At 30.7% G+C, this 13,231-nt stretch overlaps 1 protein-coding gene across 2 annotated transcripts; it reads left to right on the forward strand.

Moving 5' to 3' along the window:
- The first annotated feature begins 476 nt into the window (after window positions 1-476).
- On the forward strand, window positions 477-4,559 carry TRM33 (Phosphatidylinositol N-acetyglucosaminlytransferase subunit P-like protein). 2 transcript variants are annotated; one of them, XM_078989868.1, is made up of 6 exons: window positions 477-1,495; window positions 1,893-2,099; window positions 2,188-3,192; window positions 3,296-3,354; window positions 3,435-3,615; window positions 3,732-4,559. In XM_078989868.1, the coding sequence occupies exons 2-6, from the start codon at window positions 1,919-1,921 to the stop codon at window positions 4,310-4,312; spliced, it is 2,007 nt and encodes a 668-aa protein (XP_078845994.1). In that variant the 5' UTR covers window positions 477-1,495; window positions 1,893-1,918; the 3' UTR covers window positions 4,313-4,559. The 2 variants fall into 2 exon arrangements, with proteins under 2 accessions (XP_078845994.1, XP_078845995.1); XM_078989869.1 differs by having other exon boundaries at window positions 477-912.
- The last annotated feature ends 8,672 nt before the right edge of the window (window positions 4,560-13,231 follow it).

Below are 13,231 nucleotides of genomic sequence, written 5' to 3' on the forward strand. Positions count from 1 at the left end.
TTTATTTAATCCAAAAAAAAAAATCTTGTTATCAATGTAGAGTGTTAAAACATGGAGTTTTTGAGGGTTTTTTTTAGAACGCAAGTTAGTTGCAAACATTTAGGAAAAAGGGTCTTGTTCAGGCATTAGAAACTTTTAGTTTTTATTTTAAACAAAAATCTTTGAATCCAATTTCAAGTAACTTTTTAGAGCTTTTAGCTTTGGCTTTTAACTAATTTTACATTTTTAAAAGATGACAACTATTTTTACGGAATACTTTTATACAAATTACAATAATAACTTCCAACCTTTTAATTTCCAACTAACAATTTAATAGCTAGCTTTATATTCTTACAAGAATTTAATAATAACAAAACTGAAGATAAACAAAGTAAATAATCTAATTAAATGAAAAAAAAAAATCGTTTAATAGTAGAGACAAGAGAGTATATGGTGGATGTCATGTGTCAATGAGATGGATGGTGAGTGGGGTGGTGGTGGTGAAACTGATGATGATTGAACATGGATACCTGCAAATACAACCACCAAAAATAAACATTGTAAACTTTATTCCAAAGTTTCCTCTTTTCCTCTTTCTTTTTCAAAAACAGTGTGTGTTTCCTAGTGTATTTGTGTTTATGTATATGATGTTTTCAACTTTCATGGCCCCACCACATCAAGAAATCCAATACCCAGGTGTCGACTTTCATCTCCCATTTTCATCACCATCTTTTGCATACACACAAACACACAAAAGCTCATATTCAGACCTTACCCTTTGTCGTTATTTCCCTAATTAATCTTCTTTCTCCTCCTCCTCCTCCGCCTCCCACCACCACCATTGTTGAATTTCACTGTCTTAAATGGCTGCCATACACTAAAACTTCCTACTTTCCTCAATATAATAAGTGTGGTGGTGTTTAATCCATCTGGGTATCCCTCTATCTCTCTCTCTCTCTCTCTTTGGTCGATTTAGGATAACCTTTTTTCATCTTTTCTTCTTTTTCTTTTTCTTTTTATCTTTCTTTTGTATTCATAATTAAGCTTATGCTTCAAGCCTTCGACCATAAAACTTTTTTCTTTGTAACAGTTTCTTTGAAGAAAAGTCTTAGGGTTTTGTCTGGATGATAACAATTTTGCAGAAAATTTCATCTGGGTATCCGTTTTTGAGCAAAAAGATTACAAAGTAGAGATATCCACATTGAAAGCTAAGATTTAATCTCTGCAAAATTTGGTAAAAAGTAGTGTTTAGTCTTCATCAAGGTGTCAATTTTCTTTTTGGTTGAAAATTGGACTTTTAGAGTTCACAAAGTCTTCAATGCTAATGAGCACATTCTTCAAACAACTGGATTGCAAATCTCATTAGAGATCAAAAGAGAAAAAAAAAGTTTGAAACTTTACTCGGTTAGACACCTTAGAAAAGTCAAAATTGGAACATATTTTTGACTTTCTTTAGAAAATATTTGTCAGCTACTAAGTTGTTCTTGTTGATATCATCAAAGGGGTTTGATTTCAGGTATTTTTTTTTCTTGTCATCATCCTTGAATTTTGTAAAATCATATTTCTTTTCTTATTTTATTTGTCTTATATATCGCTTAGATTTCAGGTACTGTTTTACATAAAGAAACTGATGAATCTGTTCAATGTACAAGTTTAAGTACATGATGTACAGTTTTCTTTAAATAGTAATATTTGTATTCTGGAATTTATCTTGGAAATAGATACCTAAATCGGTAGTCAATAAAATGCTGATTGCATGATTTTCAGAATTGAGAATTGTTCATCTGGACATCTGGCTTCATCTTACATCGTCACATTTGATACCCACACATGCAAAATATTGTCCTTTCTTAAAAAAATTGAATTTTTTATTTTCTTCAGTTAATATAATTTCATTCCTGCTTAATTATCAGGCTGTTAATTTTCTGAAGAGAGGTCGATGATGATGAAGTTTAAAAACTCCAATGTTCTTATGGCAAAAAGATCAAAACTTGCTCAGAAAAATAAAGATCGGTCAGGCTGTATGTCGGGTATTGTAAGCATTTTTGCTTTCCGCCATGGCCGGATTACCAGACAACTGCTTTCAGATCATGCTACACACATCACTGAAAGTACCATCGGTAAGCATTTTCTCAAATATCTCTTTTGAAAAATCATTCATTCATATATATAGACGATAATTAATGTGGGGGGATGATTTGCATACAGGTCCTTCGTATCCTAATTCCGACGTGAACTCAATTACGGATTCAGAAGAGATGATGCATCTTTGGATTGAATCTCAGAACGTTGATCAGAAAGCTAAATCGGCTGTGAAGGAACACATGGAAGAAGAAGAAGAAGAAACGCATACGCATGGCGTTTTAGAATGTGAAGAGAACCACGAGTCTATGGATTATCGTCAAATTTCTAAAGATCAACCAGTTCCATCTCAATATTGTCACTTTGAAGATCTAATGAACGAGCTCTTGTTGATCCATAAGAAGAAAAACGAAGAATTACAAAACCCAAAATCACTGGAAAGATCAAACTCGTTACAGAATGAACGAAGCAATCCAAGATCAAACGACGCCGTTTCTCGTAAACACCGGAACTTCTTCAGAAGAAGAAGCAAGTCTCACGAATGTATATCCTTCGAGAACGATAGCTCTCTTCTACCTTCAAGCACGAGCAATGGGTTTCATAACGAAAGAAGTGTTTCCCAATTTTCGTTCTCGGAAATCAAGAAAAGACTAAAGAACGCCATTGGAAGATCAAAAAGGGATTTAGGAGAAAAACCAGTTGTTGTTGATGGAAGAAGGAGTGGACGGAGTTCACCGCTAAGAGACCATTTCTACTCTGAAAGATTTTCGACAATGTCTAACGGGTTTAAGATTCAAGATGGAGTACTTTCAAGATCATTCAAATACGAAACAAAATCGAGGGAATACGAGGGATTTGGAAACACGAGCGAAAGAATTTCTAACATCTACGTTGAGGCAAAGAAACATCTATCGGAGATTTTGAGTAACGGAGATGAATGTAAAGATTTGATGGTGGCAAGGCATCCTAGAACCCTAGGAAAGCTTCTATCTTTTCCAAATTACGACTCTTCTTCTGCAGTTATCGATCATAAACACGAACCAGAGCATGAGGTCAATGAAAGTCAACCTTCGGTAACATATGACGATCATCAAGAACTTAAAGTTTCAGATGAAGTTCATGAGGCTGAAGGTACTGTTTTCATAATTTCCGATCGTCTGAACGACAATATTGTTATGACATACATTAATTACTTGATTTACATTGTTGATTCTCGATAACTCGAATATTGCAGATGTTATAGAAACCATAAAACCACATTCGCCAGAAGAATCCGAAGTTTTTGATGCATCGGTAACGAAAAACATCTAAACTATTAGATTTCTTATTTAATTCGGCTTCGTTTTTCATAATAATTTTTATTTGGTTTACAGGATTCGACCGAAGAAGAAGAAGACGACGAGTTATGTTGTTCTCCAATAACATCCCCTAGAAAAACAGAAAAAATTGAGGGTACCTTAGATGATAGAACCGAGAAACCTAGTCCCGTATCGGTTCTCGAGCCATTGTTCTCAGATGACGATATTAGCCCAGCCAGAACCATTTCTCGATCTGGTAAAAAAAATTGCAGTTTTTGTCTCACTGACATCTGTTAGACTGGCTCAGTCTAATGCATATCAAATACAGTACACCCTGTTTCATGCTAACTCAATTTTATTCACATTTTCTAGGCGAAACTTCAATTACACCACTACGTATCCGATTTGAAGATCACGTTACACCAACCGAAAATCAAGAAACATCTATCCATATTCTTGTTGAAAACGAGGAATCAGCATTTGAGTACATCGAAACGGTTCTTTTAGCTTCGGATCTCAATTGGGATGAGTTTGAAGAAAGATGGATTTCTAATGCTAAAATATTGGATCAATCATTATACGAAGAACTACAAATCTTTTCGAGTCAACCCGTTTGCGATCAACGGCTTCTATTCGATTCCACTAACGAAACTCTCAAGGAAATATGTGATCAATCCTTGGGTTTGTTTCCCGAGTTACCGTTTTTCAAAACAAATATGTATCGGATTCCGAAGGGAGTGGAATTGATAAATGAGGTATGGAAAAGAATCGAGTCATGTCTCAACTGTGTTTATCTTCGGTCGTTGGATCAACTTATAAGTAATGACATGGACATATCGAGAATGTGGATGGATCTTTGGTTGGGGACTAGGGAAATAGTTATGGAAACCGAAGAATGGATATTGGAGGATTTGATCGATGATACCCTTTTAAGCTTAATGGATATTAACTAATTAACCTTAAAGTGATAGGTAACATAGTTGCTACTTTTTGTAATGGTAAAAACTAGAAAGTTTTAAGTAGTGATAACGTAGATTTATAGCTTTGTTTGCGTGGAGAGTGTGTTGTGACTTGTGTAGTGTGCGTGTGTTTTGTTTTTTTTTTTAATATATTTTTTGATTTTTTTTATCCCTAGTTTGTAATCTGTAACTATATAATAAATGAGATCTCATAATAAATGATGATATGTTTTTTTGGTGAGTTCATTATGTGTTTAAGTTTCATATAGAGTATATAAACTATTTTGTTTCAAAGTATTGATATATTCTTTAACGATAAAATATTTGAGGGATTCCAAATGCTATATTCATTTTAGATTTTAGATCAATTAAGCTTAACTTTTCGTTACATACTAGTATACTACCAATTGTTGTAAAACAAAAATACAGATTGCAGATACATATATTTATTTTATTAGTTTATAACCCTTAGAAACTACGGTTATAAAATTAATTAAACTTTTATAATAAAAGTTCAAAATTATTAATTAAGTATTTTAAATAAATTATTAATTATGAGATATTTTTATTAGTTATGTGAAATTATAATCGTTGATTCAAATAAATATATAAAATTAATTTTTAATATATATTAGACATTTTTTATTTGTGAATTAATGAAAACAATAATATAAAATTTAAAATTTAAAATGAAGAATAAATATATTAGTAAATAACATCACATTAATTAGAAAGTTTAATAAATTTAAAATAAAAAACTAATAGATTAACAATAACATCATATTATCACATTAATTAAGAAAGATTTAATATAGTCACAGATAAAATACCTAGTCTTTTATAAGAATAAAGATTATTATTATAATAAGAAGAAGAAGATAAGAAGATAGGAAGATTTGTTAGGCCCAAATTTTGATCCAGTTGATTTGGTCTAATGGGCATATCGGCAATTCGAAAGCGAACAAAACAAAGGCGCCTAATTCCTATGCCTAAACAAGAGTCCACTGATGACGCTCAATCGCTGACGCCCCGAATTCCGCCGTTCTTCGATTTTATTTAAATAAAGTAATCGATTGGAGCCCGTATTTCTGATTTCTTGCAACCCTTTTATCTGATTTGCAGCAGTCAATCACGATTCACAAATCGATTGGAGCCTGTATTTATGATTCCTTGTGGTTACTGATTTCTTGTATCTCAAGTCTAAGTCTGATTTCTGAGTTTTTTGATCGACAATCACGCATCCACGCCCTCGGAGGACGCTGGAAACCTAGAAAGACTAATATCTGTTTCTTTTGATCATTTCTGATTTCATGTGATTACTAATTTCTGAAAAAGAGGAAGCCGACTGGACGAGGAGTACTGACAGGTAATTTTCTGATCTCGTGTGATTACTGAATGTCTGTACATTTTCTGATTTCTGGATTCTAAATCTCTGATTGCTGCACATTCTTTTGTTGGCAATTTGTGGTCTGAAAGATACAGTTGGATAATTTCGGGTCTGTTTTGAAATTTCAGTTTGTAAAGTATAGTATGGACGTATGGTCATTCTGTTAATTTAAATTAATTTGTTGTCGTTAACCATTGCTTCAAATGTCTTTTCTTAATTTTTGGTAAAAATTGTCATTTTGTTTAATTATTAGTTTCATATATGCTAGGTTTTCATTTTTCACATCACTTTGCGTCAAAGTTCGGACTATTTTTATCATCAACTTGAAATTAAAACTTATTTTAGGTTTTGTTCTTCTTCGATTAAAAAACTGTTTGGTTTTAATTAAGACATGAAACTTGTTTCATTAATGGATCACAAGTAGTAGGAAATTTTTATAATTTTTGAAGGGAAATCTTCTGATGAGTTTATTGTCTGTCTAATTTGCATTTGTTAGGAGATGGAGATGTTAGGAGACAATCGGATTGAAGACGTCCGTTGGCTATGTTCCCTCTCAGAATCCGAGTTGGATCTTCTTGTCAGCCTGAAGGAGATGGCTATCCAAAGGGCATCTTTTATCGGACATGAATCTTTGGCCAACAATTTCGACTTAAAGAAGCTTAGAGATTTGAGTTTTCTGTTAATGCAAGTCCCAAAACAACAGTTGAAGGAATCTGTTGATGGATGTGTGGAGAGATTGAATGTAGCAAGACAAGAAATTAGTGAAGAATTTAGAGAAATGGGTGCAGAAGAGTTGATGGGTTTCATTGGTTCAGATAGAAAGAAAAAGATATCTGAGTTGTTTGGTGATGATTTTCTTACAGGGAACAAGAAGAAGAAGACGAAAAGAGTTGGGCCTGTAAGAACTTCATTACAATGAAAGGATTTGGCAACTTGGCCTTTAGGATTTGGATTGATGTTATGCCATTGTCATCAGTGAAGCTTAGTGTTCATGGGTTTTGGGTGACTTTCTTCAATGTCAAATTCCTAAGTGGCTAAACACACATGGTCAAATTTATTGCCACATAAGCATTGTGATCGGATGACTGCGTCATATTTTCAATAATGACTTAATTGACATTGTTTTTACAAGTTTAATGACATATTGTGCGAAAAAAATAACTTTAATGACCAATTCGGGTAAACACATACTTTATTGTACTATAGTGATATTTTCATATGTTTAAACAAATAACTTACACTCATGATATTAATGGATTAAAGGTTACTTGGTTAAAGTTGTTCATAAACTTTGTTTTAGTTTAGTGAAGATGTAGGAAAAAGATAAGGGCAAAATATCCATACAACATTTGATGGAAGTCTTTTTTCTTTATAGGTGTGTAAACAAGCAGGATTGGTTTGATAGCAGGATAAAAGGGGTGATCATTTGGTATGAAAGAGTCTAAAATGAAGTTTACGAGTTCAAATCCAACGTATTTGCCAATTGCCATTAGAAAAATATGATTACCATACCTACTATGTGTTGTAGTAATCCAACTTTTTAATAATGTGATTTAAGATGTAAGCGTTTAAATTTAATTTTGACAACCTTTTAATCTATTTTATTTTTACTAAATTTTTAATTTTTCCATATAACAGAGTTAAAAAATTAAAAGTTGAGCTGTTCACTAAAAAAAAACCATATTTAGAAGCTAAGAATATCAAGATAACCATATTTTCATAATCTTCATAGCCTACCACACATATGACCACAACTAACGTGAGAAAAAGTTGATGAATTCGCAAGATCAAATTTTCATAGTCTATCACAAATGACCACAACAATAAAGAAAAATGTACGAATTTGGGGATCACTTTTTTCTTACAAGAAAAAACTTCACAAAAGTTCGCGAGTTTTTTATAATTATCTTATCGTGTTACATTTGTGAAATATGATTGTCTCCCATGCACACTTATCGTGTACATAAGCCGATAAGGTATGTTGATTACAACTAAAGGATGCTCATGAGGCATTCTCATAGTTTTGTTATTCAACAGGGAATTAGTAATCACTCATGATTAGGGGTGGAATTAGTACGGTATCAATTTATTTTTCTCTAAATCATGTACCGTACCAACTATAATTGGTATAAAAAAAATTACTACCGGTACCGTACCAAGTATACTTGGTATCAATTTATTTGACTACCAATAAGTTTGGTTAGTACAAATTAGTAATGGTATATACCAACTTCTTTTAATTTTCTATTCAGATTTAAAAATAAGCAAAGATATCGGGATTTTGATGTGTAGTATAGAAATTAGTTACGTAATTCTTTTAGTTTACAAAAGAATTCTACTGAAGTATGCTTTAACATGGTAATAACTATTCACTAATACGATCAAATGACTAATATAATGTTATTAAAACTGTAAAGACTAAATACAATTTTATATATATATATATATATATATATATATATATATATATATATATATATATATATATATATATATATATATATATATATATAATGAATTGGTTGGTACAGTATTATCATGGTATTCCAATTTTTGTACCATTACGGTACCAGCATTGATCAATTGGTGTTGGCTACCAAATATATTAGCTACCAAGTTTCTTGGTTTGATTGGTAACATATTGGTTGGTAACATATTAGTTGGTTTTCCATTGTACAATTTTGACCGTCCTACTCATGATTTTTGTTTTGATTGTGTTATTGACATAACTTAAGTACATCGATTATAATAAAGTAGATAATAGGTAATCAATTGTGATACTTGTTTTTTTCTTGAGGACAACATATGTGAATTGATAATACTTGTTAAATATAAGATTGAAAAAGTCTATTTGGTTGATTCGAAGAGCTAGAGATGTGGCAGGGTTTGGAATCCTACACAATAGTGTCGACACTGGCTACAGTGTTGATTGATCTAATACTAAATGGTGAACTGTGTAGTGTTTTTTGAGAATAGTGTAGGCAAGTGGCATTTGTATTGTTATAGTGGCAATATGTGTAACGAAAAGCCCTAGAACCGGTCCTGGAAATGTAAATATTATTAAATGCTCAGTTTGAATCACAGAAAAAGAGTCTCTATTGTTATTATAAGTTTTTATTTTTAAACAAATGTATATATAATATATAATAATAAAAATTGGGCTCTATGTAGCTGTCCACTTTGCCGTCCCTCAACGACCCCCATGGAAAAACCAATGAATCAGCGTTGGAAGCAGAATGTTGGCTGAAAGGAGTTGATACACTGAAGAAAGTTAAAAGTGTGTTTGGTTGCGGAAAATTTCCTAGTTTTCCATAAAAAAAAATCAAATGAAACTGAAAATTTTAAACACGCGTTTGGTTGATTTAGTTTTCAAGATTTTTACAAGAAAATTAAAATTTCTTTTTTCCAAATTGTATATAAATTAGAAAAGTGATTTTTACAGTATTCTAAAGTTTTCTAAATTTCTAAAATGAAAAATAGAAACTCTATCAGTTCTAACAAAAAACATTTTCTAAAATTTTCATTGAAAACTAAAAATAAAAACTCAATTCTATTTTTTGAAAACATTTTATTAGAAAATAACAACAGTTTTCTACAACCATAAATCGATCAAAAAATATGTACGAAAAATAGATTGTTGAGCCATATGCTCGTTGGTAGTTCTTGTAAAGGTTATAAGTGTACTCACCAATTAAAAACAATGTTTCGTACGCAGGTTCGGTTCTGAAAAATTAAATGTTATTTGAGGCTTAGGACGAATAAGAAAAAAATAACTCTTATCTTTATTATAATTTTTTACTTTTATATATATATATATATATATATATATATATATATATATATATATATATATATATATATATATATATATATATATATATATATATATATATATAATTAAAAGGATTGGGCCTTGGGCAGTTGTGATTTTCGCAATGTGTAATATAATATTTGTTTTATTTGCAAAAATACGTGTAACGGTGTTGTCATAATTTGTTTATAAATTAAAAAGAAGTTTGGGTATTATAAACCATTTTGGTATTTTTTTTTTCCTATGTTTGTGTCGATAACTAATGAATTCATTGATTTCAGGTACATCACCACCTTCACCACAGGTAGATCCCCATTTATATACGTAATATCGACTTTGACACTAGCCGTTTACCCGCGCTAAGTGATGAGTACGAATAATCTCTTTCAAAAATTAGTTTCAAGAAACTATTAGTTTTTCTTTTACGCAAATAGTTTTTTATATCTAACAATTATCAATAAGTGTCATGCTAGCAGAAACGAAATCAGTCGGAATTAAAAATGAAAAATTGAGATTATTTGCAAATATATATGAACACTTGATTGATTGTGCATTATTAACCGTGCAATAGTTCTTTCTAATGTGACGAATAGTTAATTCGGTGAAGTGGTCTAAAAGTGTTTATATGTCATAGTAGTCCATCCTTAAAAAAAATACATTTTAAATATAATGTTTTGACAATCTAATCTTATTTTTTGTAATATATAAAAATTAGTTACCATGGACAAATAATTAAAATTGGTTTTCATTTATAAATAAGTTTCCAATATAATTATTTGCATTCTTAGAAAAATAAGTACGCTTATTTGATACTATGTGATTGTAATATTACATTATATAATATTCGACTATAAATGTATGACATTTTATAATATTCGATGGTATGGTTACAACTGTTTATTATCAATAATAATAAAAACACACATAATTCCATTTTCTTTAGATATACGGTTTTTCTTTTCTTTTTATTGTTTAGCTTATTTTAATGAATCCATGAAACAATTTTATTTTTTATCATTTAATAATGTACCAAACATATTTTAATAATTGCAATCACCACATTCATAGTAAAAGTGTAGTTACAGTGTTCCACCATTTGAATCATTTTAAAAAACTTATGGATTTAAAATATTATTTAGTGTCAATTATCCAGCTTTGACAAAATACACTTTAAGACTTAAAAATACTTTTGTTGAACTTTTTTAGATTAAAAAAATAAAATGATCTATTTAATATTTGATAAGTATTGTTTAATTCCCATGGATGTTTGATTTTCCCCTTTAATCATTTCGTTAAGTTTAGACATTATAATAATATTTATTATTGTCGGTTAATTTATAATATTATCGGTTAATTCATAATATTATCAATGTTATTTGTGTTTTCCCCTGACAATTCTATTGTTTGTTTCCTGTGTGTTTTCAAAAATTAATTTGGCACATCATATAAACATAATGTTATTAAAACAAAAGTTTCAACGGTTAATTAACACCCTTTAACATGTCTATTATTGTCAAAAGGAAGTTGCAACTCATTAAATAATACTTAAAATACAATATTCTACTAATCTATTATCATCCAAACATATATTAAAACCAATTTGATAATCATTAACCATGCTTGTTAGACAACTTCAACATGAGCATGTTTGCGTAAATTTCGTAAGCTCCTCCGTTTTAACCAACAAACTATCATCAATAAAAAACAATCCAACATCCACGTGCAACATTGACCATTAACTACTACTTAACACATTTGCATCACGAAGAGAAGTGACAATAAAAAGCATAAAAAGGCATCATGACATCACTACAAAAACTAATGAGTTTCTCTTTTTTACCAAATTTGTTTATGTATATGGATAAACAATCATCATTTTTTTTGGAAATAAAGAAAATAATTGTCATTGCACACACATAGAGATAATAAAATGGGCACTTTACCCCTTTGTGTGTGTGAGAGAGAGAGAGGTTAGTTGCAAGTAATAGCAACTTACTTCCTTACCCATGAATTAAAATAAAAAAATCATCCTAATTATACACAGTTAGACATCTTATATTTAGTTTACCCATTAAAAATTGCATAAAATGTCACATGTACATGTCACTCAGTCATGCTAATTTCATCATTGTTCTTCCTAAAACCCTGCGATGTTGATTTCTACAAAACCAAAATGAAACATTTTAACTTCTTAACCTTAAACATTGACAAAATATAAGAAATAGCAATGTATGAAACAACAAAATTGTATAAATTTGTGTTAGTTTTCTGGTTACTCCTCCTTAAATCTAAATTAGATTAGGTTTTACACCTACACAAGATCCATATTTTACACAGTTTTGTTTTCCCTTTTTTATCAAGTGGAGTATGTTTAACCTTTTTCATACTAAACACATATTTTGCACATACAAACGATTCATATTTTACAAAGAATTGCCACATGTTATATTTTTCAATTTTTATCCGAAATTTTCACAATTAATATGTTTACTTTTTCTTTATTTCCAAAGGGGCCAATGTTGGACCTGCAACTCATAATACACCATATAATACGTGACACGGTGATAAAAGATCAAGAGCATAAAATCATAAAAACAATGTAACTCTAGAATGATAACTTCAACCATGGATCATTTAAAACAAAATCATAATAAAGCATATAAGGGGTGGATTAGAGTTTCAATCATTTGCCCAAAAAAACGTCCAAAGTCAATGTCTCTCAGTATAATTAGATATGGATCTTATTCTTATAATCCATTCATTGTATCAAATTCAATAATGTTATTTAACACATCAATCTGAACACCTTTATTTTTGAGAATTCCAAACCTTTAAACATGAAAATGAAACAAACAAACATTATAATCGAAAAGGTTGACGCAGACTCTAACCTTTGAAAACATAATTTTTGAATATAACCTCTTTTTAGCCATCATGAATCGTCAAAAACCCAAAAAATAGAAATCTTTCAAATAAATAAATTCAAAAATAGAAATTGAAAAGCAGAAAGAAAGAGTAGTATGAGGTAATTTTGATAATTATTGCACCAATGAAGAATTCAAGACAAGAGACCGGAGGCCGTTTCAGATAACCAAATCGTAAAGAACAACCCTTGGTAAAATAAGCAAATTCTCAATCCATGAAATCCGAAATCCAAAAGGTTTGGTCCTGTTTTTGAAAACACACACATATAAAGAGAGATAGAAAGAGTAGTCGGGATGTTTTACCTCTTTTTGGTCGGGATAGAGTAGCAGGTTGTCCATTTGTACATTGGTGGTTCGGTGATGGCAGGGGTAAACGGAGGTGGCGAGTGATGTTAGGGCTTTTTAACTGAGAGAGGAAGAAAATTTGTTTCATAGAAATAGAAATGGGAAATGATGTAGCGAAGGAGAAGAAAACCTAATATAAGGAGAGGGCAGACCAAAATTCAAAGATTTTTGCCCAGGTCTCGAGCTTCAAGACGACATCATCAAAGATTAAAGGGCTGGGTCTGCGAGAGATAAGGAAGCATGGGATAATCGTATTTTCACGCTAACTGGGATATATGGTGAGATATGGGAAGGAATTGGTCAAAATAATAGCCTGAAACTAAGAGATAAGGGAAAAAGCCAGGTCAAAATAATAACACAAAGGTGATAAGAGGTTTTTGATTTTTTTTTTACTTGTTGAATGAGTAATATGAATCAGTCAACCGTACTTTTAGCAAAATTTTGGG

The sequence above is a fragment of the Lactuca saligna genome, chromosome 4, assembly GCF_052625555.1.
Source record: "Lactuca saligna cultivar CGN05327 chromosome 4, ASM5262555v1, whole genome shotgun sequence".
Classification (NCBI taxonomy): Eukaryota; Viridiplantae; Streptophyta; class Magnoliopsida; order Asterales; family Asteraceae; genus Lactuca; species Lactuca saligna.

Bases quoted from the DNA above. Each gene is read 5' to 3' on its own strand.
- TRM33 (XM_078989868.1), top strand. From the start codon at position 1,919: ATGATGATGAAGTTTAAAAACTCCAATGTTCTTATGGCAAAAAGATCA. The intron at 3,193-3,295 runs GTACTGTTTTCA...CGAATATTGCAG, and splicing joins TGAAGTTCATGAGGCTGAAG to ATGTTATAGAAACCATAAAA. The intron at 3,616-3,731 runs GTAAAAAAAATT...CACATTTTCTAG, and splicing joins CAGAACCATTTCTCGATCTG to GCGAAACTTCAATTACACCA.